This window comes from Python bivittatus, unplaced genomic scaffold (assembly GCF_059951505.1).
Source record: "Python bivittatus isolate LINGU-HERP-01145 unplaced genomic scaffold, Pbiv_v1 ctg000070_np1212, whole genome shotgun sequence".
NCBI lineage: Eukaryota > Metazoa > Chordata > Lepidosauria > Squamata > Pythonidae > Python > Python bivittatus.
Window position 1 is genome coordinate 19,442,313 of NW_028277034.1, and position 26,617 is coordinate 19,468,929.

Sequence of the window (26,617 nt, forward strand, 5' to 3'; positions counted from 1 at the left end):
TATGTAACATGTCACTTAAATCCTTGTAACTGCAGGATAAAGAACAATGGAATCATTTCTTCATTTCAAAAGCCAATCATGCCCCATGCTTGCTAGATTATTTTTCTCTATAATTCTGTTGCTCTTAATGTGATAAACCAATTTTACCTATCTGAGCTCTCTTTGTAGCCTGATCACTAGGGTGTATTGGAAAGATGCAGAAGTAGTATTTGTCCCATGGCTTAACCCAATATAACTGATATTTTTAAATTGATAGTCAGTGCAAGGTGGATGGGCGGGGTAGAAGAAATTAGAGGCAAAGTAGAGAAAGAAGGGAGCTTTAATGCTTTGTCTTCCCTTCAATCCCAATTGAAATGAAACAAAACTGATACCTCATATTGCTCTCGGAAACACTTTTAATGCTGCTATGGCCTGAAGATTTTCTTTACATGATTCACATTTACCAAAATTTAGCCTTTGCCCCCTAACAGCAGGGGAGAAATTGTGACAGCCAGTTGCTCCTGAAATTCTTGTTATCTTTTGCATTCAGGTCCTTCAGAAAAGCAAGTCAGCTTTATTGCAAATGATTACTGGAAGGGATTGCTACATAGGATTAGTTATCCTTCCACAGCTTTTTCTGGCAGAGGTGAATGGAAGTGAGAAACATCTAGTGCTAAAAATGAAATGAATGGGTGCCAGCAAATTCTGGAAACACTCCCACTATGGCCTGGAAGAGGCTGTCCTCCTCGTGTCAACCCCACCTATTTCACCCACTAATACCACATGATCGCTTAAGCTGTCCCTGCACAGTTTAGAGAACAAGATCAGTTCTCTGAAGTCCACAAACCCACACTGATTAAGCACTGCCTCTCCGGTGTTTGGTGGTTCTGGAAGCTACAGACATAATGCAACCAAAATTTAACAAGTGGCTGCCTCTTCTATCTTTCTTCTTTTCAACTTGTACTGCAGTAAGTTTAGCTGGGTAGGGTATGGACCTGTCTAAAAAGTGTAGTCACCAAAATATCATAATCACTGAAAATGCCATGTTTTTATTCTTTTATTCAGTATTTTGCCACGCGTGATAACTGCTGTATCTTGGATGCACGATTCGTAAGTCATTATCTCTGTTATTTCTGCATTCCTTTCTAATCAGGTTATTACTGTATATTGCTATCTGTAAACATGAAGTTCTTACTAAAGTGCATGATCTTTTTTAACTATTGACAAATCAATATAGGCTTATTAGCTGTTTTGTTTTCATTTCTCCTACTGTTCAGATTTCTGTCTATTACAAATCACTTTAAAGTACCACATCATCTCTATGCGTAAAGGAAAAAAGTTCTACTGCCAGGCTATTAAACATTTTTTGTTGGTTCATATGATTAAAAATTCTCTTTTCCTTTAGGGCAGCTTTTGTCCTACAACATGCGGTGTTGCAGATTTCATGACTAAATATCATTCGGAGGTTGATCGGGATCTCCAGATCCTTGAACAAATGTTGGTGGATATCTCTAACTCTTCAACAGTAACTGACAATTTGATACGCCATATCCGACAAGGGCATGTCTCACAGCCAGCAACTCAGTCAAGTGAGAACCAAAGGCTACCATAAATGGTTTTACTATCCCAATTATTTAGTTTGGTATCCTTAATGTTTTATGTACCCCCTGCATTTCTTCTACAGATGTGATTCCAGGTTATACACAGAAGTCCAGACAAATCATTGATGAAATTATCAGATATGAAAACGTCGTTGTGGGCCATGAAAATACAATACAGTAGGTTTTTTGTTTATTGCTTCAATGTTTCGAATGCAAAAGCATTTTGTTTATTTAATTTTGGGGTTTCCATCTATTTTATTCCAACAGAATTTCTACTGATGTATAAAGGCAAAGTCTGCTTCCTTTCATGTTGTCCATGTCAAATTACTTGCCTCATTTAAAATCAGTCATCAAGACAGGAAAGTTAAACTGTTTACTATGTAGTTTAAACTATGCAGTTTATTGGAGAGGTAAAGCAGAATTATTTATTTTTAAAAGCACTTTTATATTCTACAAAGGATACGGAATAACAAAAATGCTCAGAGAATGTTTGCTTATTATCTTGCCCTATGTATGGTTTACTTATCCCCACATTTTAGCCATATAGCAATCTTTTGGGGTAGAGCGGGAACAGACCAGGCATTCTCCAGATATTGCTGAATTTTAGCTCCCAATATTCCCCTCTGTTGGTTACAATGGCTGGGACTGCTTAAAGTTATAGTTAGCAGTTTTTAACAGATTTTAGGTTCCCTGTACCAGATTAAGAGATAATAATTTATCCATTTTTAGTGCTTTTCTAGTTTCCTTGGTTTGAACTTTGTGTTTTTATTTGCATTTTTTCATTATAACTACTGGGCCTTCCTTCTGTAATGTGGGAAGAAAAATAGTATACAAATAGAAGAGTAATAATACAGTCCCCTTTATAAACATACATACAGAAATTGATCTGCAAACTGATAGCCCTATTCAGGCATTCTGTTTGTTAAACACTGAATACGTGAAGAGGCAGGGATATTTTACAGTCCCACCTCAATCTGTAAATTCAGTAAGAAGATGGTAAGGGCAATGCATAATTGTATTCTCCCTTCTATACGTTCTATTCCTCTCTGCCTCCTTTCGTGGAAGGAAAGGGAATCATATGTGTAGTTTCAAGTGTTGCTACAATAAATCTGTATTGTCCTTTTTTAAACTCCAGGCAATTGACAGACATACTGATATTAAACAATAACAAGATTCAGCTATTAAAGCAGAAAACTGCTCAACTTGAGGCACAGTGTCAGCAGCCATGTAAAGACACTGTCCAGATACAAGAATTAACTGGAAAAGGTAAGAGTAACAAGATGTTATATTAATTTACTAACACTCAGTTTCTATCCTGTAACTTCCACTCTAAAAAATTGTTTACCAAGCCAAAAATACATTTTTGGCCCATATACATTATAATCTAATCTGCATAGATTAAAAAGCATTTCTTATATTTAACATGCTATAAACATGTTAACAATTCTATGTGAAATAATTCGTTGATTTATAATCAGCTCTGTTTTAGCTTAAATTTATTTTTTGAGAACACATTATTAAATTAATAACAATTAGACATAGATTAAAACTAAACGAAACAAATTTGAAAGGCGCTTTATTTATTTTTAGAGTGACAGAAATATATTGATTTCAGGGGATATTAATGGACTTAAGATGTAGATGTTACTGCTGTAATTCTCTTTTGACCTCAGTTCTAAGCACACTTATTTATAGATCAATTCACTTGATATTAGTTGCATTATTCATTCTAATAGTCAAATATCCTTAGAACTAGAATCTTGGATATTATGGTCTGATGTATTCTGTTTATAGTATTGTTGTCAAGTGCAAGCAATCCACAAATAAGCCACTAAAAAGAAAGTATTGTGTTAAAAGCATTTTAACTGTGGCTTCAAATGTTGTGAAAAGCATGTTGGTATAGGATAGTGCGCAAATATTCTATGCAGATTGTGGTATATCATGACTGCATGCACATAACATTATGCCCCACCAAAAGTTGCCTCAAAGTTGTAATTAATTATAAAGGGGAGAAATCATGTTAATTGTACTTAGTTAATTTAATCCCATTTTAATTACATGTAAATTAAATAAAAGCACTGGTTATTGCCTTTGAACTACTTACTTCCTGGTCCTGGAAGCACCTATTTCTTGAAGGATGGCCTTCCAGCATCTCACTCAAATGGCCAAAAGAAGTTATGCCCTTTTTTCCCCAGATGGATTCTCATCAACAGCAGATGAGAAGATAACAAAAGATAATTGTTTCGAGACTGTAACCCTTAAGGCTAGAGATAGGGGACATATATGTTAATGTTTTTCTTTAAGTATCTTAGGAAATAGGCTAGGCTAGGACATTTTCTCCAACTCCAGTTTTCTAAGTTTGATATGGAGATCAATGAGATGCCACCTTCAGACTGAAACATTAAAGTTCAAAAACAAATGTATGTTCATATCTGTTGGAACATAATAGGAAACTACCTTTATAACAGCTAACTATGAAACAAAAAAAAAATACTTCATAACTCTGCTCATACTACTTTACTTATTTCCCATATCTGCTTTTGTGCAGGACACCAATAATTCTTGAATGGGCTTATGTGTTTGTTTGTTTGTTTATTTATTTATTTATTTATTTATTTTTCAGATTTAGACACCACCCATCTCACTAGATAAGTCACTGCCCTAGACTTACCTAGGCCGACAGGAATAATGGAAACATTTGTAGACATTTGCTAAATATATTAGCCACCTGCCCTTATTGCTCTATATAGGCTAGTTTCGCATAACATGCTGTTTAACAAAACATAGTTGCTGTTTCCATAACATACAAAAGTGCAGAAATAAACCAAATAATAGCTTCTTTATTCATTTAATATGCTAAGACAAAGGAGTGATTCCTATAACTTGCTGAACACAAACTATCAAACCTTGTTTTAGGCTAATGTACTATATTGGTTGAATCCTAGCCATTGTCTCAGGCTGTCTGTCACATTTGTTTCATTTGAACTGATGTGAATAACCTTTGCAGCCACACAGCCCAGATGCTTAGAAGCTTGATTATATGTTTTAATTTCTAGCAGAAAAATCATGTTCAGTACCAAATAAAATCCAATACCAATAACAAGGATGTGGCTTTTGTTTGGATATGAGTACCCGTAAGTTTTATATTATCTGGGCTAGAAATCATTTATTCCAAAGCAATTCAGTAAAATCTAGTATGTGCGGTTTGAGGATAACTACTGGAGTCGACTCTTCACTGGACTAGGGATGCTTAGATTCCAGTTTCTTCTTCCTCACAGGCTTGTTGTGAGATTAAAGGGAGATTTTTTTAAAATGTATTTTTTGTCTATAATTATTAAAACTTTTAAACAAGAAGATAAAAACTAATACAAATTAATGTAAAGTAAGGAAAAAAGCAAAAAGGAAGAAATCAAAGAAAAAGCAAAAAGTGCAAGAAAAAAAAGTTGAAGAAAAATAGAAAAGAATGAAAAAAGATATAAAGGAGTGGCTTCCTATATTCTTCACAGCACTTATGAGTACAAATATATTTTAACCTCTCTCTCTAAAGTTATATCATATTACTCCTCTTTCTATAATCTAGCCTATCTAATCATCAAAACCATAAATCACAAGTTCATTTTTTTCATGTTTACGCAAAAAGTCCATAAGAGGCTTCCAGTCACCAGTAAATGTAGATAATGTCTTCTCACTAATCAAATAAGTCAATTTATTCATTTCAGCAAAATCTGTCAACTTCACCAACCATTCCTCCATTGTGGGTAGTGTTGAATCTTTCCATTCATTCCATTCATGTAGTGAAATAATCTTCCATGGCTTTTTTCTAACTGTTTATCCATTAATCCTAAAAGGAATAGTTCTGGCTTCAATTGAATATTCATCTTTAAAATCATCTCTGTCAAAGTATGTATCTGAATCCAAAATTGTTTAGCTTTTTTACATGTCTACCAAGCATGATAAAATGTCCCTTCATGTTCACATTTCCAACGTACATTTGAAATGCCTTTATACATTCTAGATAATTTCTCTGACATCATGTACCAATGTTACATCATTTTATAAAAATTTTCTTTGAGATCAAAACACAGTGTAAATTTCAACCCTTTTGATCACATATTTTCCCATTGATTCATCTGTATATTATAACCAAAATTCTTAGCCCACTGTATCATACATTCTTTAACCTGTTCTTCCTCTGTTTTAAATTTTAACAAAAGTTTGTACATTTTAGCAGTTACATGTTCATCATCAGTACACAGTTATATGTCAAATTATGTCTTACTTTGCTCCATACCATAAGTCTTTTTATCCATTTTAAATCTTTCAGATAACTGTAAATGGGATAACCATTGACAACTATATCCTTCTGCTATTAATTGCTCTCTTGATTTGATTTTAAATTCCCCTTGACAGTTTTCCAATAAGTCCTGGTACTTCAACCATTTATCTTTGTCTGCCAGTTCTTTTCTATAATATGCTTCTTAAGCTGAGATCCATAAAGTGTTTTCAGGTACAACCTGGGTTTATATCTATTTCATATTCTCAGTATGGCACATCTAATAAAATGATTTTTAAAGTCCATTAATTTTATCATACCATAAATAGCCATGCCATCCAAACCTAAGGTCATGAACTTCTAACTCTAAAAGTCTCTTGTTTCTCAGACAAAATCTTAGGAATCCAAATCATGTCTATTCTTGAAAAAGATCTATGTCTTTCAGACAAATAAGTATATTTGAATCACCATTTTTATGTCTCCATGCATCAACAAGTTCCAAATTATCCATTAAATAAAAAAAAATCTTTGGTAGTTTACCCTGTTTTTAAATATTTTTCTCAGAAGTTCTGTCTTTTTGTGGGGAAACCATCCATTCCAATTCCCCAGGAGACACCAATTTTCATGTGTAAAATCCAATAGTTTATCCACAAGTCCTTTATAAAATGCTGTTTTATCTTCATTTAGGCATAAATTCCTAATATCAAAGTCTTAGCCACATGTAAATTAACTACCACTCCAACATATCTAACACAATCATCAGTTGTTATAAATTTTGGATGTAGATGGTGGTTTATATACAAAACAACTCCATTTTTTTCAATCCTGTTGAAATAAATTCTCTCCAAGATTTTTGTCTTGAATATTTTACATCTTTTTTCCTAATCTGTGTTTCTTGTAGACAAATCACATCTTGTTTTAACTTTTTCAAATAATGGTTTTTTTTCTTTCTTTTGAGGGGCATTTGCCCCATTTATATTCCATGTTAAGCATTTATAATCCATAATTAGTCCAAGATTTTGGAAAAGTCAATACCTGTAGCACCCAATGTGGAATCCTCTTCAGTGTCTTGTATCTGTCATGGCATTTGTTTAGTCTCATCTGTCATTGTCACTTCCTTTGTTTCTCCTCCAGTTCTTATTTAATTTTTTTTAAAAAAAAAAATCTCTTGCTTTCTGCACCAAGTTCAATCTAAATCGTTGTTTGAAAGTAAAAATCACCCCTATGACTTGTCTCACATAAATGGAATTTTCTTCTGTTTAAGTTTGTCAGAAAAAAGTACTCTCTTCTCTTGCATAATATCCTAACTGGAATTTCTTAAAGTACAATTACATCTGTATTATTAGTCCTCAGTCTAGTATTAAAATGCTGCTGTAGAACTTGGTTTCTTGTCTTCTTTCTGACAAAGTGCACAAGGACATCCCTTCAAAAATTTCTTAACTTTGCAAAACATGTATTGATCCTATGGATCTTATCAATCTCTTTATCAGTATTATCTTCCTCCCAATCCAGGAAATTAGACAGAGACTTAACAATCTTTTCTCTAATATCCTCTCCATATCCTTCTGGAATTGCTATAAATCTTAAGCAAAATTCTTTTTTTCTCAGTTCTAATAATGCCAAATTGTCAAATCCTTCTCCATCTCTCTATTTATAACTTCTGTCTTACTTTCCAAAACATCCACTTTGTCAGTAATTTGTTTTAAATCTGCAGCCAGTTGCCCTACAAATTCTTCAATTTTCTTAACTACTTCTTTCAGATCTTTTTTCATTTCTGTAAATCCTTCTTCCATTTCCTTTTTTTCTGTTGCAGTCATCTTTTTACCAAATTCTTCAAACAATTTCTGTAATAAATCTGGTGAAATGCCTTTATCTGTAAGTTGTTCCAGTGAACCCCTATGTCCTTCTCCCAATTTGGCAGCTTTCCTTATTGCCATGGTAAGAAAGTGAAAGTATGTCAATTACTATGGTGAAAGTAAAGGGCAGGCTGCTTCTTCTTCTCTCTCTCTCTCTCTCTGTTTTTTTCTCTCTATTTTTAAGACTCTAGTCCCAATTGGCTGTCCATAGTCACAGTTACAGTCACACATTCTGGCTCATATTACTCTTATCTTTTTGTTTTGTAAATCCACCAGTTATCTGCTGTCCTTAAAAATAAACAATCCACATTCCCACAAAGGTCTGGTCTGTTAGTCTAATTAATTTTACTATTTTCAAAGCCACTTTCATCATAAAAAAATATTTATTCTATTTTTTTAAATCACTGACTCCTTTTTCCATTTGAAACTTCCTTGGATCACAATCTTGTTAAGCTTTTTGCTTTTAAATTAAAATCCTTTAAAATTGCATTTTTTCTCTCTTCTTAATTTCAAAAAGAAGGCACTCACCAAGAGCCTGTGATCTTCACTGCTGTTCAGAATATCTCTCTTAGGTTGTACAGCAATTAAACCATAAAGTGATTAAGAAAGTGAGACTTTTGCCAGTCAAATGTCCATAAAGACTACACAGCAGTTTAGGGTACGTTGTGAATCCCTCGACTCCCAAGCTGCTCAACCCATGATCAACCACAAGAAACTAAATTCCTGTGGTCTCCTTGTGAGGAGCAGCTCTCGCAGAGCATAGGTGGGTGATCCTCCGATTTCTCCTTCCTCCGGAGAAATTTCTGTCAGCCAAAACCTTCTCCTGGCTGGCAGTTCCACTGCTGTGTTGTCCCTGCTTGTGGAGCCGCTCGCAGAGATGTCTAACCAGCCATAATACCTCACCCAGAAGCCTGAGATTTTTAAAATATGTATTTTGTTATGAGTTCTTTCAGCAAAAAGGGAGACTCACCATTTAAGATAAAGAGTTTAAGGTTCGTTAAAAATGAATATAGTGGATTGCGGTTAAATACTATTTCTCTCTTACATATTAATTATAGACTGTCAAGACATTGCCAATAAAGGTGCACAGCAGAGTGGGCTGTACTTCATAAAACCCTTGAAAGCCAAGGAGCAGTTCCTGGTCTACTGTGAAATTGATTCTCTGGGCAACGGATGGACAGTTTTTCAGAGGGTAAGCATATCACAGAAAAGGGAATTACAACAAAGGAGTGCTAGTCCCCTTAATATATAATCTTTCTCCATCTTCTGCTATTTTATTGTCAGAGGCTTGATGGAAGTGAAGATTTTAATAAAAACTGGATTCAGTATAAGGAAGGATTTGGACATCTGTCACCAAATGACAATACAGAATTCTGGTTGGGAAATGAAAAGATTCATTTAATAACAACTCAGACAACTGTTCCATATGCCTTGAGAGTAGAGCTGGAGGATTGGAGTAACCAAAAAAGGTATAGATTTCTTTAACAATACAATTCAAGGTTCATAGTTAACAGTAATGGGCAAAAATTGCTATTTTAACTACATGCACTTTACATATGCATACAAATAAATGGCACAATAAGATCACTGCATCTGGTGGTAATACTGCTATAAACTAAACATACTTCAATTCCATTGAAATTAGTGGAACTTAAATTGCTTTTAGCCAATTTATCCATTAGTTTTAGTGGAACAAAATATGAAGACATTATAATATCACCTAGGGTTAGTTTGCTTCAGCTCTTTCAGATAAAGAGTTGCTTGTTTCAGCAGTATCTGCAGCAAGAAAGAGCATATTTTATTCATTATTTGCTTGTCTACACAGATCCTGTGCATCTGTATAACTCCTGAAATTAAGTACTTTAATAATTTTTCAGGGAATAAGTATAAACACATGCCCTTGAAATATTTGCATCAGGTCATCCAACTGAATGTCCAAGGAATGAAAGACCACAACAAGTTAATGGCTATTTTATTTCTTTTTCTTTTCACAGCTATGCAGATTATGCCCATTTCAAAGTGGGAAATGAAGCTGATAAGTACCGTTTGACCTATGCCTACTTTGTTGGGGGTGAAGCTGGGGATGCCTTTGATGGGTTTGATTTTGGAGATGATCCAAGTGACAAATTTTTTACTTCTCACAATGGCATGCAATTTAGCACACCTGACAATGATAATGATAAATTTGAAGGCAACTGCGCTGAACAAGATGGATCTGGATGGTGGATGAACAGATGTCATGCTGGTCATCTGAATGGCAAATATTATAAAGGTAATAATTGGAACTTTCCCATAGGCACAATGAGATCTCTGGATGAAACATTTTTCATGCAATTGCTTTATCTCTTTCCCAGTAGTTTTTACTGAGGAGGTCCAGACGACACTAATTTGTAGCCTTTCTATCATACAATTTTTGTCTTTTTTAAAACTCATAAAATATCATTAAAGAGGAAAAGCTGAGATTAGTTGAACAATGTCTTTTGATAGCTTCCATCTCAAGTATTTTAAGAAAGCTAAATGTCTGCAACATAGATTTCTTGGTTATCAGACCCAAATTGAACATTCCTGTTAAGAGATCAATCTTACTAAACTCCATAAAACTTCTAAATAAGCATAAAAACATAAGCAGCAGATCCAGCAGATCTCTGCTGGATTGGACCCCTGGCCCCTCTAGTCTAGCAGTCTATTCTCACAGTGGCCAACCAACTGCACAAGGAAGCCCACTAGTCTCCAAGCATATGGCCTTCAGAGGCAGTCACACTGCCATCAAGGTTAATAGCCATTGATTCCCATGACTTTCATTAATTGATTCAACCCTTTTTTGAAGCCAGCCAAGCTGGTAACCAGCACATCTTGTGGTAGCAAATTCCAACTTTGAATTATAGTTTATCCAGAAATGTGAAAAGAAACAGTGTGTCTATAGCAGTTTAACACCGTTTATATTATACTGGATTATAGAGTAAATGAGAATTATGTAATCCTCATCCAGCATGGTCTTAAAACTACTACATAGAGATCTCAAAGCTATGCAAAAATATTTCATGGCTCAATTACATTTTACATTATTTTTCACATTTTAGGAGGTCTTTACACTGAGAAAGATGCTGGTCCAAGGGGCTATGACAATGGCATTGTCTGGTCAACCTGGCGCCGCCGGTGGTACTCCATGAAGAAAACAATTATGAAAATAATTCCATTCAGCAGACTTGCAGTTGTAACAGGACAGCAGACTGGAGGAATAAAAGATGTTGAACTCAGAAACCGTGGAGACATTTAGAAAGATAAAAACAGCTGCCTGTTCATGTATCCTATGGAAAATGTTGTCAGAACTATTGAACTTTGAGCATATTTTTTACATCTCATTTATAAAATAAATTGCAGTTTCATCACAAAAGGTGGTTAATTTTTGTGATAAGTATATATCACAATTAATTAATGGAACTCGTGGTATAAACTCTGGTGGTGTCCACTACTTTAATAGACTTTAAAAGTAGATGTTACAAATTATTGTGATTGGTTTAAAACTTACTCATATTTAGAATAGATCAATTTAAATCAACAGCCTTTGTGTGTGTCATGACACTGATATCATTGACTGGGTTCCCACAATGTGCTAAGCCACAGCATATTTAGTCATATCTAGCAGCAATTGGCTGGACGTATATATCATACTAGGATATATGGCTGGATGTATACATTATGTTAGACTATAAATCATGGTTAACAAACTAGAACACAATGGCTAAAGCCAAACAAATTAGCTTATGACTTAGAGCAATTATCCAACTGAACCTTTTAAAAATAACTTGGTCTCAATCCAGTCAAATCATGAGGAAAATGGCAATCAGCTCTGCTGGTTATCTGGCTTCATTAAGTGTAATATCTTGTAACCACAAAGAGAATTAAATTAGGAATGTGGGTACTGTCTACTGAGGATTTCAGATTAAATGAACATAGCTGTTCTGATTTAATGTTCATGGAATCCTATTTACAGACATTAAAAATCCAGATTTTTCTCAGGATAAAAATATAATTGTTTATTTTTTATTGCAAGTTAGAGATGTTTAAAAGAATGTTTTTTAAAAACCATGATTTATCTGGTCAAGCCACAACTCTTTTATAAAATGGTAGTGAGACTAAGCTCAGGCAGTAATTTTCTCTATCACTGGATAACAGATATTCATCATCCACTTCTTGCATGCATTGCATACATATATGTGTGCATAATTGCACCAACTTTCATTAGATTTTGTAAAAGTGAATAGCTCAATAGTGTGGTTGACATGTCAAAAGACTGAATCCTGATGTTTTCTTCATTGTGTCTCTCTGCAGTATATGCAATAATGATGTTGCAATTTCCATGTGTGAGTAAATCTCCTACACAGGCAAAACTGTTCTATACACGTGCTATCATTTTTAGTTACTTTGCAATGTGTCTTACATGAATCAATTAAATGTGTTGCTAATGGCTTCTCAGCTGCTATACAAAAGCATGGCAACAGTTTTAAAATGTGTGCGCATACTCATTTATACAACACTATCTCATACTATTCATCAAGAAAGAATGCACTTCAGATACATTACATAATGACAATTTGCTTGTTCTATTAAAGATGGACAACTTAATGTAAAATGCAAATTGATGTATGAATAAAAACTCCAAGTATGCTAATCTGATCAACTCATTTTACTGGCTTTCTTACCATACTAAAAATATCCACATGGCAAGAAATATCCCACGCATTCACTGAAAACCAGGTTAGTTTTTCCTTTATATTTATTTTTTCAGAAATACTTCCTACATCTTGTATTGGAACAGAAACTTTGCTATGTGAACCATATTTTTAAAAATGACTCATAAAACAGTTGCACCAAACATTTTACAGCAGCTTCTAGGCTGATATTAATTCTCTACTACTTTTCATCCTGGTGAGGTTTGTGCAAAACCATTTGGAACCCACCGTTTGAAGCAGCTGTTTTGGTGTGGCTGAGCTGAGAGCTTCCTCAGGTCTGATCATGCTTGTGCATGTATAGAAGATACTTCTGCTAGGATTGTTATCAAGACAAACCATAGTATTGGTTACATTCACTATTTTACTATATTATTAGTGGGTATTAGCATCCCCTTTACTAGGTTTTTAATTGTTGCTTCATTTTTATTTTTACTTCTATTTTATATTCTGTATTTAAAGTCAAGTTATAAATCAAATAAAGCATGCATATATGCATATAAATATGTATAATTGATTGAATGTCAAACAAACACACAGACATGCGAAACAAAAACAAAAAAACCCCCCACCCAGCTAGCTCATTGTTCCAGAAGCATTGCTATCAGTTTCAGAAAACCAACCTGTTCCCATATAAAGTAAAGTTCAGTGGCGATACTCAACTGTAGTTCCCTTGTTTAGGGCTTTTAATAGTGATACAATTAACAGAAATAAAACAAATGAAGTTTTCCCTGCAAACACATTTGCATGCAGAAATATATGTTAAACCATTGTGGTTTATTTGATTTGGTTTCATATGTCCTATAAATCCAATGAACGTGGTTTATTTTATTATTAAATTTGTATACTATTCTATCCCAAGACTCTAGTGATTTATAGTACATAAAACATGTAATATTAAAATACAATATCAATATACAAAATCAAACCCTTAAAAAATAAAATATATTGATTAAAAACAATCATATTACATCTAAAATATGTCATCAAAAGCCAACAAAAAGCAACCCAAACATCACTTAATTTCTGGATGCCCAGAAGAACAAGACTGTTTTAACTGTCTTCCTAAAACTTAGAAGGGGAGGAACCAATTGGACTTCTGGGGCAACTCATCCATAATCATGGCACAGCAACATAGGTCTATTTCTGGTCTTCTGCCGCCCTCATCCTTGCAGAAAAGGAACTCTATCTCCTCCAAGAAAGACTGCATCAATGGCAGATGCTATTAAAGGGAGATAGTCCCAAAGGGAAATGGAGCCAAACCGTGTAGGATTTTATAGTTACCAACAGCACTTTGAAATGAACTCTGAAGCTTATTGGCAACCAATGTAACCTCAAAACAGGGATTATACTGCTAACACAGCTTCCATCAGTCAGCAAGTGGGCAGCTGAATTCTGTCCCAGCTGCAGCTTCCAGATAGTCTTCAAAGCCAGCCCCAAATAAAACAAATTGCAGTAGTCTAACTTTGAGGTGGTAGTCACCTGGAAGTCACTTCCAAAAGCACTTCCTGATCTAAAAAGGGCTGCAACTGTTTTTTCTGTTTGCAGTCCCAGTATCTTAACTGATGATCACCGGTCTTTGCTCTTGCTTATTGATTTCATGATAAGGGTTACAAATTTCCAGGATCCAGGAATCTCTGCAGTGAGCCACAGAGATTAAGTTAAAGAAACTAAGCAGTGACAGTTACAAAAACATGCTTTAAGCCAGGGAGAGAAAGAAAACATTAGAAACTCAAATTGACTCCACTTTAATTCCCTGAGATATAAAATGGAGGGAAGGGAAAACATAACTAGGCTTTCCAGATTCTGTTACTATAGCCAATCAATCAATTAAGAAGAGTTCAAGCATTCTTGTGGAGCATGTTTCCTTGAAGGGTTGACAACCTTTGACAGAAGTGATGGCAGATTTACTGATGTATCTTTGGTTACTCCCTGCAGTAGTCTCCTGGCAGGTGTTCCCAACTCTCCTCTCCATCTTCTGATTCTGTTTGGCTTGTTTTGGTGTTTCCATGTTATTCCCATCTTTTGTTACATCATAGGACCCTATTTAAGCCAGAGCCCAATTCAAACTACAGATGCTTTTGGTTAGCACTCTCTGGTCTTACACACATTCACACCAGTACACATCTACCTGCATTTCTCACTACAAACTTACTTATTCTTTACATTTTTCTTAGTATCTATTTATGTTCACTTTTCCAGGCTGTGGTCTCCCGATTCCAGCTTTCACCTGGCCTTGTGACTTTAAAATCAGCTCCCTCCTTTCTTTCATCTCTAGGAAAGTTTGAAGGCCTTTAAAAGGAGTTTAAAGTCCTTTTTATTTGATTAGTGGATTAGTTTGTGATTAGGTAATTTGCCCTGTTCTCATAAGATTTGTAGTTTTTAGATCAGATTTGTTTTATATTATTTATAAATGCATATATATTCTGCAGTACTGTAGGGCATTCCTTTAAATACACATCATTGTGTTTGATTTATTTCAGTTGTAAATATTGGTTTTAATATTTAACGTTAATTTGTGAACTAATTTTATTGGACAGGAGTTTGTAACTATGGTACTTTTCTTTTTAACTGAACCACATTTTGGTAAAGGTGTGTTGTTGTAGTAGTTGTTGATAATAATGACTAATAACTAATATTTATGCCCTCAGGCAAATGAAGAATGAATGGAGTTCAGCACTGACACACTTATGTTACATTTCACTGTTCATAAATGATGTGATCAAGTTTGCAGATGGCTCCAAATTTTTCAGGATAGTGAAAACAAATATATAGTACAAAAATAAAGGGGAATGGGAAATAAAATGGCAAGTTAGACTCCATTTATGAAAGTGTAAAATAATGTGCTCTAGATCAAAAGAAAATAAACCACCACCTAACTTCACAACGTGCTATACTCACATACAATATAGAAATAACATCTACACTGGTTATGCCTAAACAGAAAATAGATCCTAGACCTGTAGTGAATAGCTAACAGGAAAACAGAAATGTTAACTCACTAAGCAACTCCATGCTAGGCTGTGGATCATCAAGAAACAGTGTGAACACAGAAATGCTACTAATCATGGTCTTGTGGTAGAAAAATACAATACATTTTGAAAACTAATTTTCTGGTTGCCCTATTTCAAACTGATCAAAGAGCTGGACATCTATCCTAAAAAGAAACACTACAGTATTGGGAGTCTTTATTCACAAGAACAACTACGCTAAGGAACATGAGAGCTGTACAGTTATGCACAGTGAGATAAGAGCAGACATGGACAGACTCCATTCAAAGGCTTTTGTAGGGGAGGGGCAAAGAGGACAAATGTCAAAACATTCATTGAGACATTGTGATGCATGCTCCACCATTATGTATTGCATGGAATGCAAATGTGAAAGGATGTTACTTGTGTTGTGACATCACAGCACATTTTATCATTTTAGCATCATCAGTAGGAACAGATACATATGTCTCTGTCCCATGTTAATAGAACATGACATTGATTAAATTTGGGACAAATGAAAGAATTCTTCACATAATGCAGAAGTTATTCAAGTAATGATGGGGAAGGAAGTATGCTGGACTAGACAAATTTATTTTTGCTTCAACTGGGTCAAAATTATTTTGAACAGTGCAACAGGTTTCCTAAAATTAGAAATAGTAAGAATATTACACTAATAGGTCACTGAAAAGCAAACAAATGTTAAATTAAATTATTGTTCTGCAGTGTCCTTGACATGAAATGAAAGGAAGTTAGCATAAACCTTTTTTAAAAACAGGGTTAGGGCTAATCTATGGGCTCCCAAATATTGTTGGACTTTAGCTCCCATCAGCTTAGACCACTGCTGGGGTATGTAGGAACAGCATCTGGAGAGCTGCTGTCTTTCCAACCCTGCTTTTAAATGAGTCACTTTTCAGCAGTATGTTACATCTACCATTAATGGCCTGAGATAATAGTATCTTGTTCATTAAATCTCAAACAATGGTACTCTGAAGTCCCTTAGAAATCAAGTTTCTGATATAGAATAATCTTCACCATCAAAGAAAAGAACAAAAGCTGCTTGGAGCAGAAGAAAAGGTAATCAAAGCATGGATGATACTGTCTCCACCTGGACGGCCCCTGCCAGTATTAGCACTGATACTATAGGGCTAGATAGACTAACTTAATGGGGGTTGAAACAGTCCTTTCAGAAATTTACCTAGCCATTTTTTTGTACTATTACACATTTTAGCAGAAATGCTTACCTTGGTTTAAAATAGAGTACAGCAAATTAAGCAATCACACTTCTAGAACATCCCTTGCCAAATATATGAGGACACGCCAGCCAAAGTTAGGATTCCGCTAATTCATATGATAGAAAGTTAAGCATATGTCTCATTATTATTGGTAAAGTGTCAAGATTTGACTGGAATGGGCCTAGCCTAATTTCTGGCAATGTTTCTAAAATGTTTACGAAATAGCTCCGCGGACCGTAATCTGACAGTTACTCAGAAGCAGGCCTTTTCGGGCGGGGGGGGCACTCTGTGGAACATCTCCACCCATTAACTGTGAGGTGCCTGTTGCAATTTACTTTAGGCAATGCACCTCTTGTCTCATTGTTACTTTCCCTACGTGAATACTTGGAGTTATTTAATTTGGACATGCAGTAAATAGTTTTTTAAAGTATTTAAAATGCTTACATGTTTTAACAATTGTCATTTTTATTTGTTTCTAATTTACGATATGAAAAGCAGTAATTGACTCATTAATTAAATGAACTTATGTAATCTTGTCCCCTGATTCTTCTCATAAATTAGTTGCAAGTACTAATCTGCAAGTACTGTGTGCATAATTATTTGCACATGCTGGAATTCATTTCTGCTTAAATGTACGTATATAAGATGAAGATGTGCAATGTATTGAAAGTTATGAACTCAATCATAATTAAAGGCCAAATTAAACACAATATTCCATGCATCTTTTCATTTCATGTACAAGTAAATATGAAAAAAAGCAGCAAGGAAAAAAAAACTGAAAAAAATAGGGAGTACAAAAAGTATGAAAGAGGAATTTAACTTTTTGTCCCATGCAGTTTGTTCTAAATTTAGCTTTCTTCTCCTGTTGTAGAAAATAATTCCCTTAAAGGGAATTAAATCAGAAGCCAGGACAGGCTTACACTGAAGCCTAAGTTGATTTATTGACACTTACAGTTAACTGGAGGCAGTGAATGTTACCTAAAGAGGGATGGGTTATAAACCCTCTTTACTGGCATATGCAAATCAACCTTTTCATATGATTAGTTACATTATAATTACATTGAATCAGAATCAATTTAATTGGTCATTTCCCTTTAGCAACCCATATACTATTACTAATTGGATCTGATTCAACATATTAATATAATAATAATATATGTCACTCATCTTATATGATGAGGCTTTGCTTAGAACAAAGAGCCTTTAAGCCTATCCCTGAGCTGATACATTTATTTTACTGCTATCTAAAAGACCTTGGGTCCCAGCAGCAGCCACTATGATTCTCAGCCTGGTAATGAATTGCCCTGTTGTGGTTAACACTTTTGCTCCTCTTGTTAGCACCTTGTTATTATAAGTGTGGCACCTGCTGGCTTGGTTGACTGAATAATAAGGCCTGCTAAATTCTTTCTAGATTTTGGCTCAATTTTTAAAATTGTTGTTGTTATTCTTGGGGTTCCATCTCAAATCCCATGAAAATTCCTCCTTCAATTCCATGCAGTTGGTTCTTTTGAACCTCTCATTTTTACATTTTTAATTATAGTATCCTGCTGTGAGTTGAAGACATGCTGTTATGGTATTTCAGGATGAAGGTGTTAAAAATGGTGTTACTACAGTGCTTGTTCCAAAGTCACAAACTTTGGTGTATGTCAACGTTCTATCTGGTCTCTCATTCTTTTTAACATCCACACAAAACATTCCTGAAAGAAATTAACATGAGGTTTGAGCTCAGATGGCATCAATCTGCAGATAACATGCAGTTCTCTCTTTTGTTTCCATCATTTAATCCAAAGAAAGCTGTGGAAACTTTGACCAGGTATTTGGGAGTAATTATGGGATGGATGAGGACAAATGAAATTTAATCCAGACAAGACAGAACTGTTGCAGGTAGGAAAATATGTTGATATGAATAGAATTGCAAAATGATACTATTTATACAACAGACTTAACTGGGTCATATGGGGAATAGAGAAGCATGTCATGCAAAGTTTCTGTTTCTTACAAATAATTTACTTAACTAACTCAGATGGAATTAGATTTGGCTCCATCTTACCCAACTGTTTGGGGGGATAAATTAACTCTCCCCCGCCCCCCCGATATCTAACTTCTCCTGTTGCATGTCAACTACTTACTGTCAGGATAGTTGACCCTCATTATTCTGAGACAGCATTCAAGAGATGCCCCTCAAAAATGGAGTCTCTTTAGAAACTTTTATCTCTGTGTCCTTGGTAGTTTTCACCTTCTCCATCACAGCCACATGGGTTGTGGGAGTGGGGGAGCCAAAAAGTGTGGAGTAGGTAAATCCTCCAGAATTTGTACAAATATTTTTTTTCCCTTCCAGAGATCTCTTAGATTCAGGCATTACAATGAACTATAAAAGATTGACAACAAGCTGTCTTCTGTAATGGACTCTTATAATGCAAGAAATGCTATCTATTTAGCATTACATTTGCCCTGTTCTTAATGTTGGTTTTCTCTCTATAATTTACTTTGAAATGACTCATTTCAACCTTTAGACAAACCCAGTTCCTGGAATATGGCTGGATCAACTTCACTTGCCTTCCATGTTTGCTAGCATTGAGCAACAAGACTGCCAGAAAACAAACTGAAGAGCTTGTGCAAGGGTTCCTGGGTCACCAAACTCAGATTGCAATATGCCTCTGTAAACAGAAGGAAACTAATCATTAATGAAGGAAGGGGTGGGGGATTGACAAAATTAAGATTGAAATACAACCAAAAATACCTGAGAGGTATTGCTTTGTGCCACATCCACACCTTTCTGAAGATGTTTCAGCTAAGAATTCTCTGTGCACTGCTGTGCTTCAACATCGCCTTGGTATGAACATATTTTAATTTAGTTCTCTTGTTTCTTTGCTGGTTGTATTGATTTGCGTTCCTTTTACTGCTTGCCTATTGAAGGAGCAACATATTTTATCCCTTATTATCAAATAGTAATATGTTCATGAAGAACAAGCTCTTCCCCTTCAAATATTCTCTTAGGGGTAGTATAATTCTTGGGCCAACTTGAAGGTTTGTTGATGAAATCTGTATTTACCTTTGTTTGCACATGTGCAAAAATCTCAGTGCCACATCTAGCGCCTACTTATGTTCAACAAGTTGCATATAACAGGTAATTCAATCTTTGGAGAGTTGACTGGTACCCAAAAGAACATTATGATGCAGCACATATCCTGATGTGTCTTTGCATTTTCAAATGCTCATGTAAGTTGAAGTTTATTTATCATCTTGGTTGACTAGGACCATTAGTTTACTACAAATACAGTATACATTCATATGTATTTCCTTTATATGTTTCATACAAAATCTAGAAGACATGTTTGAACATGTTATGATATTTGTAATATTATTAACAAAAAATCTTTTACAATGTGCTAACATTTGTTCATACAATCACCAGGAGTCAGGCCCACACAGCAGCACTTAATTACAGGTGCGTTACAATAAAACTGATATTGTAAAACTGTACATGTCTATTTAGCAATCCCATTGATTTCAAAGTCCTCTACTATTTTCTAAACAAAAAAGCTGGGACAATGGGACTCAGAAATACAGCACATCACAGTCACTTCCATGACTGCTGTTTAAGGCCAGCTCTGATGATAAAAAGGCAGTCCTAGAGATATAGCATTGTCAACATTCACTGATTCATTGATAACTTTGTAATTCCTGATAACTTTTGTTCAATAGATAGAATTGATAGAGTATTGCTGATTTTAATCATTTGTTTTAGGTGACTTTAATCATTTGTCGCCATCTGATAATGAGTAATCCATAAAACATGATTTTCATTTGCATCAGAAACAACATAGTTCAAGGAATTATCCCAGTGCAGAGTAATTTGTGACACCTTGATTTGTATTATAAACCATTTTTATAATATTATTTTTAAATATTTTAGTTTGAATTTAAAGATAGTTTTGTATTTAAAATTAGCTGTATACTTTCAGTACTTCAATAATTCTGATTAGTTCATAATACATTTTAATATAGTCAGCATCAAAATAGAGAGATGCTGTTCATTTAATCTTCTATTTTTAGTATAATGGTTAATATTAAGGAAGACTTTTACTGTATGTCAATTCATTCTCTTCATAATTTAAAGTCTCATGACAAAAATTAAAATGATGTCTTCTAATTAGATGAAGAGTCAAGTTGAGCTATCTGACACACTTGTTAGTACTGCAAATGCTAATTAAAATTTCTAACTCATAATGTTTAATATTTTTTGTAACATGTTAATTACATGAGTTGAATCCAAACAAGTGAGCTACATTGAAATCCTATTGAAATCAGTGGGATTCAAAGTAACCCTGGCTACATATTCATGTGTACTTCCATGGGCCCTAATCAAGCAGTTCTAATGTAATATTATCTTTGTGGGAAAGGGGGATCATTTTTAGGATTAGAGTAGTGAAAGTAGTGGATCATTTTTAGGAGTAGAGTAATCATTCAATCCATATTTATAAAACTAGGAAGTAGGTACCAATACTGATATAGCTAGAGATGGATTCTCTCTTCTAGACTTTATGGGCTTTGTTCCTTTGAACAACTATTATCTATTCATTAAAAATGTAATAGTCAAATAATTGCAAGTAAATATCTAATATGTGGTTAATATTTACATTATTTTTAGCAAGTACCAAGGATTATCAACTAAAGACATATGAGTTATTTATGACTCAAGGAATTATTATTGTGTGCATTTTCAGCATTTAATTTCAGCTTTAATTCAGCCTTCTTTGTTCTCCTTTATTTCATGACAGGCAACAGACACTGGATCTTCCTTTCAAGAACTTGGAGGAGGAGTACGTGGCCCCAGAATAGTAGAGCATAAAGCTCAATCTGACTGCAAACAAGATAAGGAATGGCCAATATGTGCTGATGAGGACTGGGTAAGCCAACAGACAATAAAAACACTAATGGTAGACTAATCACATTGTTTTTCATGTAAAACCACCATTTCCCCTGTTGTAATGTGTTAGATATACATAGGCTAGATGCAGTAGAGAAACACATTCATAATTCAGTAATTTCCACAAAAATATTACTTTGAATATCTGGTTCAATGATTTTCTTTATCTTTTGGGCATGATTATCAGCTGCTGTGGAGAGTAGTATTAGAAATGTCCTGATCAAGAACAGTTCAGGCCACAATCCTGCTCACTTTCCTAAGAGAAAGCCTGTTGCAACACAGTTAACCAGGTCATTGGGGATAAGTGTTTTGTGAGAACTAGCAGAGAAGCAAATGAGCTGTTTAACTACCCCAGAAGAAGAACTATAAACCTCCTTCTCTGCCTTATTGATAGTATTCATCTCCTGCATTCCTCTTGGGCAAATACAGTCAATTAATATAATAAGATTTACTTTTGCGTAAATGTGCATAAGTAATTGTACAAATCTGTACAAAGTATAGAAGTTTTTAAACCATGGTTTGGGTTCACACAATAGGAAACCACAATGACTGAGTACACATATCAGTCTAATTCAAAACAAAGAAGCCTTGTGGCTTGTCTGGTGTTTGAACTCAGCTATTTTATAACATCTGAAGATTGGTCAACTATCTGACAATTGTGTTATGTACCCTTATGTTTTGTTTCTGTTATTTTAGGGCATTAGATGTCCCTCAGGTTGCAGGATTCAGGGACTGATAGATGAAACAAATCATGATTTTCAAAACAGGATAGAAAAAATTAAGAAAGTGCTCTTGGATAATCAAAATAGCTACAAGTCATCCAATACTTTGAAACAAGAAATTTTTAACTATCTGGAAAGATATCTGCCCAGTGAACAAGGTGAGTTTCATCTCAGTTATATGAAGGTTAAAACTGCCCATAAAACTGAAAGGTATCTGAAATTCTTCAAATTCTGTAGCCCCAGTGCATCTGGAGGGCATATTAGGGAAGGCTGGCATGTAAAATCAATGGTTGTTTTACCTCAGGGTTATCACAGCTATTAGAAATAAATTGGTAGTAAGCACTCTTATCTAATTCTGGCCTAATTCAGCTTCCTTCAAGATCACAATAATTGTATCCTCTTCACCAATACTTAAAAAAATCTTAGAAATGTGTTTCTTCCAGTACATTCTTTCCTCACTTTCCCTTCCAAAAGTTACTTGCTATGCTTTCAGACCTATGTATGTATTTTCCAGTACCATCTCTGGAACACATGGCTTAGTGTTATGGTTAGTAAGAAAGGCAGGAAGTCATATTCCAAAACATGCCTGTCAAATATGCACTGTTTCTAAGCCACCTACTCATTACTTAGTTGCACCTGAAACAGAGATGCATGTGCTGAGTATTGATGCAGAACAAGGAGCTGTGGCTTGGAAGACTAAACAAGAGGGAATCTTCCATATATAAACAGAGGCAGATGGTTCCTTCAGTTCCAGATGTTAACCTAATGTAATGGCTCTCTCAGAACCAAAACTAAAAATAAGAAGACTTCCCCCCAAGTCTTACAAATAGCAATGTAGCCCAATATAAGTTGGGACCACAGTGGGAGGGAGAAAACTCTTTGGGGCTATTTAGAATAAGAAATGCAACACAAGAGAGTGGAATGAACTCTTTCCCTTCCTAGTAGAGAGATTCTGATCTGAATCCACAGCTGCACTTTGTAAAAAGAAGTAGAAGGAAGAGAGAAAAAGGTTAAGAAGGAATTGCAGTTATAATATTCTATCTCTAAGACTCTATCCAGTCTTATAAACACATATACAGTACTACTGAAGTATTATATGGGTGGTTCCGGCTAATCTTAAAGGCATCAAACTGCGAAGGCTGTGTAGTTTTGGTTAATCCATATTTTTAGAGCACTTATATGGTATGAAGGGCTTTGGCTATACTAACTTCTTTTATTTCAGAATTAGATAAGAACTATGGACAAATAACTGATGATCTAAGAAGGAGGTTGGTGACACTGAAACAGAGAGTTGCTGATAAAGTACAAAGGATTAAAACCTTGCAGAATTCTATCCAGAATCAAGTTGGAGAGTTGAAACGTTTAGAAGTGAGTTGTGTTATTTTCTTTTAAGACATACCTTTTTAAAAATGTTGGAGCAAATACCTACCCATGCTCCTTTTTATCAGCTATATGTTTTCAATGAGTGAGGCGTTTTCAGCAACCAATGTGGGATTAGAGAAAGATACTTTTTGTATGATGGATGGTCTTCCTTCCTTCCTTCCTTCCTTCCTTCCTTCCTTCCTTCCTTCCTTCCTTCCTTCCTTCCTTCCTTCCTTCCTTCCTTCCTTCCTTCCTTCCTTCCTTCCTTCCTTCCTGTTGTATAGCAGCAACCTTTTCTTTCATTGAGGATTATGTTCCCCAGAAATAATCAGTTGGTAGGTAAGACTGAAGCAAATTCCATGTGGAATCAGCATCAACCTGGATGGGCTACTCACTTCTCTTCCCCTTTTTAATTTCTGTAGCAGACTGCCAGGGAAAGGATATTAAAATCTGCAATTCGTTTGCAGAGGTCTTTTTGAATTAGATCAAGGGTCATATGAAATGAAGCTAAAGGCCACATATAATTCTATGACTGCAGATTTCCCACCTACATTTATGGCAGAATTTAGCCCTACTTCAAGCAACAATGGAGCTATTATCAGCAATGACTTGACAAGAGTTCCTTATTTTCAATGTAATGAGGCAATAATTAGGGTTACAACTCAATTGAGAGGTTTAGGAATCAAAGTCCACTTACAAATCTCTACTTTTTTTTTTTTCCAAACCATCATGGCCTAGGTGGACATTGATATTAAGATACGTGCCTGCAAAGGATCTTGTGCTCGCCTATTCAATTACAATCTGGACACTGAGAGCTATGGAAACTTACAGAAGCAGCTCGTACAAGTTAATTCCATTAACTTGGGATCAGAAGAGGAAGTTCATCCCCTGAAGGCACTGAAAATAACACAAGTGAAAGATTCTACTGCTTCTCAATATAAATCTGGTTATCTGACTGAACAAGAAAAAAATTTACTTGACAGTATAAAGGTGTTTAAGGTAGTATTGGAAGATTCTAAAGGATCCTTAATAGACACCAAGTATGTTTCAGAAGTAGACACAGCTGGAAAACTATCTACAAGCAGCAAGGCAATAATAATACCTTCAGTTGGTGTTCAAACCAGCCGTACATGTATCAAAACCATTACTAAAAAAGTCATTCGTGGGCCTGATGGTTTCAGGGAAGAGATAGTTGAAGAATTTAAAAGTCCTGATGGTTCAGATTGTTCTGATTTGCGTGATTTCATTAAAGAAGCAGGAAGTTACCATCATGTCAGTAGTGGAGGCGGGGGAAGTGGCTCTCACGATTTTGCTCCCCAACATCCAGATGCAGATTCTGGAAGCATATCCTTTAACACAGAATCGTTTAGCCACACATCAAAAATACAGGAAGGGGACACTTTATCAGAAATAGGGGAGGGAGAATTTGATGACTTCTCAAGATTTGAACATTCCTCACATGGAGGTCATTCTAAGACAAGTAGCACTTCGTCCCATTCCAAGACAGTTATATCCAGTAGCAGTAGCACTAGTGCCTTCAACAAAGGGGATTCCACCTTTGAGACCAAGTCAAGAAGAATCCTTGAATCAGATCATGATGTAGAAGAAGTACAACATGATGAAAATGCAGAGCATAGTCCTGATTTAGAAGAAGAAAACTTGAATGCAGAAGAGAAGCTGGGGAAAGGCAACATCGGGACAGGTATCCATCCAGTTCATGGAAAATAATTGTGGAGGGAGCAAAAATGAAGTTTGCAACCAAACTGACACAAATACTGCAATCCATGACATTGTTCAGTTAATAAAAGCCATGTGTCTGTTTGTTGCCATTTAAGAAAGGTGGGATACAATGAGTTTTTATCATGAGTAATTGGTTAGCAAGGCAGTTCCATACAGAATGCCAGTGGTAATAAATTTAAATCTAAATGTTCTTTGTGGGTGGGGGATGACACAAAATGTCTTTCCATGTAGCACAACATTAAGTGTAGACAGTTGACTTCAGCAATATTACTGTTGGATTCCTGTGAGCTTGTAATAAAATTTAACTGAAAACTTCTGTCAACTTGATCAACTTTGTTTTTTTAGACTGTGAGGATATCCACCAAAAACACACTTCTGGTGCCCAAAGTGGCATTTTCAGAATCACGCCAGCAGGATCCGCTAAGGTTTTTTCAGTTTATTGCGACCAAGAGACTACTTTGGGAGGATGGCTTCTGATCCAACAGAGATTGGATGGGTCATTGAATTTTAACCGGACCTGGGAAGACTACAAGAAAGGTTTCGGCAGCTTGGATGTCAAAGGGAGGGGAGAGTTCTGGTTGGGCAATGAAAATCTCCATATCCTGACCCAGGAGGACACTGTCCTTCGGGTTGAAATAGAAGACTGGGAGGGCAATAAGGCTTATGCGGAATATAATATACATGTAGGTTCTGAATCAGAAGGTTATAGGCTCAGAGTCTCCGACTATAAGGGGACAGCAGGGGATGCTCTGATCAAAGGATCAGAGGAAGATGGCAGTGAATATACAGCTCACACTAACATGAAATTTAGTACTTTTGACCAAGACAGTGATCAGTGGGAAGAGAATTGTGCTGAGGTATATGGAGGTGGCTGGTGGTATAACAATTGTCAAGCTGCTAATCTCAATGGGATTTACTACTCAGGTGGTCAGTATGATCCAAGGGACAATGTTCCTTACGAGATTGAAAATGGAGTGATCTGGTTACCCTTCAGACCATCAGATTACTCTCTCAAAGTTACGCGAATGAAAATTCGGCCAGTAGAAACAGACTAGATACCAGCCCTAAAATCTAAATCCAACTTCCAAAACAATATATACCTCAAACTTACTATGTGTGTATGTGTGTGTGTGTTTGGTTTTTTTTACCAAAGTTTCTGAATGCAACTGAGTAATACCTACCTATTAAACAAAATAAACAGA

General features: G+C 35.3%; 2 protein-coding genes across 2 annotated transcripts; both read left to right on the plus strand.

Annotated features, from left to right (window-relative positions):
* The first annotated feature begins 735 nt into the window (after window positions 1-735).
* Window positions 736-12,381, plus strand: FGG (fibrinogen gamma chain). The gene is made up of 9 exons (XM_015889495.3): window positions 736-947; window positions 1,045-1,089; window positions 1,385-1,568; window positions 1,664-1,757; window positions 2,716-2,846; window positions 8,768-8,901; window positions 8,994-9,178; window positions 9,704-9,981; window positions 10,790-12,381. Exons 1-9 carry the CDS (start codon window positions 885-887, stop codon window positions 10,984-10,986), a joined length of 1,311 nt encoding a protein of 436 aa, XP_015744981.1. The 5' UTR covers window positions 736-884; the 3' UTR covers window positions 10,987-12,381.
* Window positions 12,382-19,386: 7,005 nt separating this feature from the next.
* Window positions 19,387-26,617, plus strand: FGA (fibrinogen alpha chain). Its single transcript, XM_015889496.3, has 6 exons — window positions 19,387-19,494; window positions 21,443-21,571; window positions 22,288-22,471; window positions 23,536-23,681; window positions 24,414-25,377; window positions 25,761-26,617. The coding sequence occupies exons 1-6, from the start codon at window positions 19,444-19,446 to the stop codon at window positions 26,468-26,470; spliced, it is 2,184 nt and encodes a 727-aa protein (XP_015744982.2). The 5' UTR covers window positions 19,387-19,443; the 3' UTR covers window positions 26,471-26,617.

What these genes read in the sequence shown, in the direction of transcription:
- FGG (XM_015889495.3), top strand. Translation starts at nt 885, where the DNA reads ATGCAACCAAAATTTAACAAGTGGCTGCCTCTTCTATCTTTCTTCTTT. An exon ending in GTATCTTGGATGCACGATTC is followed by an intron (nt 1,090 to 1,384) that starts GTAAGTCATTAT and finishes CTTTTCCTTTAG; the next exon opens with GGCAGCTTTTGTCCTACAAC. An exon ending in GATGGACAGTTTTTCAGAGG is followed by an intron (nt 8,902 to 8,993) that starts GTAAGCATATCA and finishes TTTTATTGTCAG; the next exon opens with AGGCTTGATGGAAGTGAAGA.
- FGA (XM_015889496.3), top strand. Translation starts at nt 19,444, where the DNA reads ATGTTTCAGCTAAGAATTCTCTGTGCACTGCTGTGCTTCAACATCGCC. An exon ending in ATATCTGCCCAGTGAACAAG is followed by an intron (nt 22,472 to 23,535) that starts GTGAGTTTCATC and finishes CTTTTATTTCAG; the next exon opens with AATTAGATAAGAACTATGGA. An exon ending in GAAAGGCAACATCGGGACAG is followed by an intron (nt 25,378 to 25,760) that starts GTATCCATCCAG and finishes TTGTTTTTTTAG; the next exon opens with ACTGTGAGGATATCCACCAA.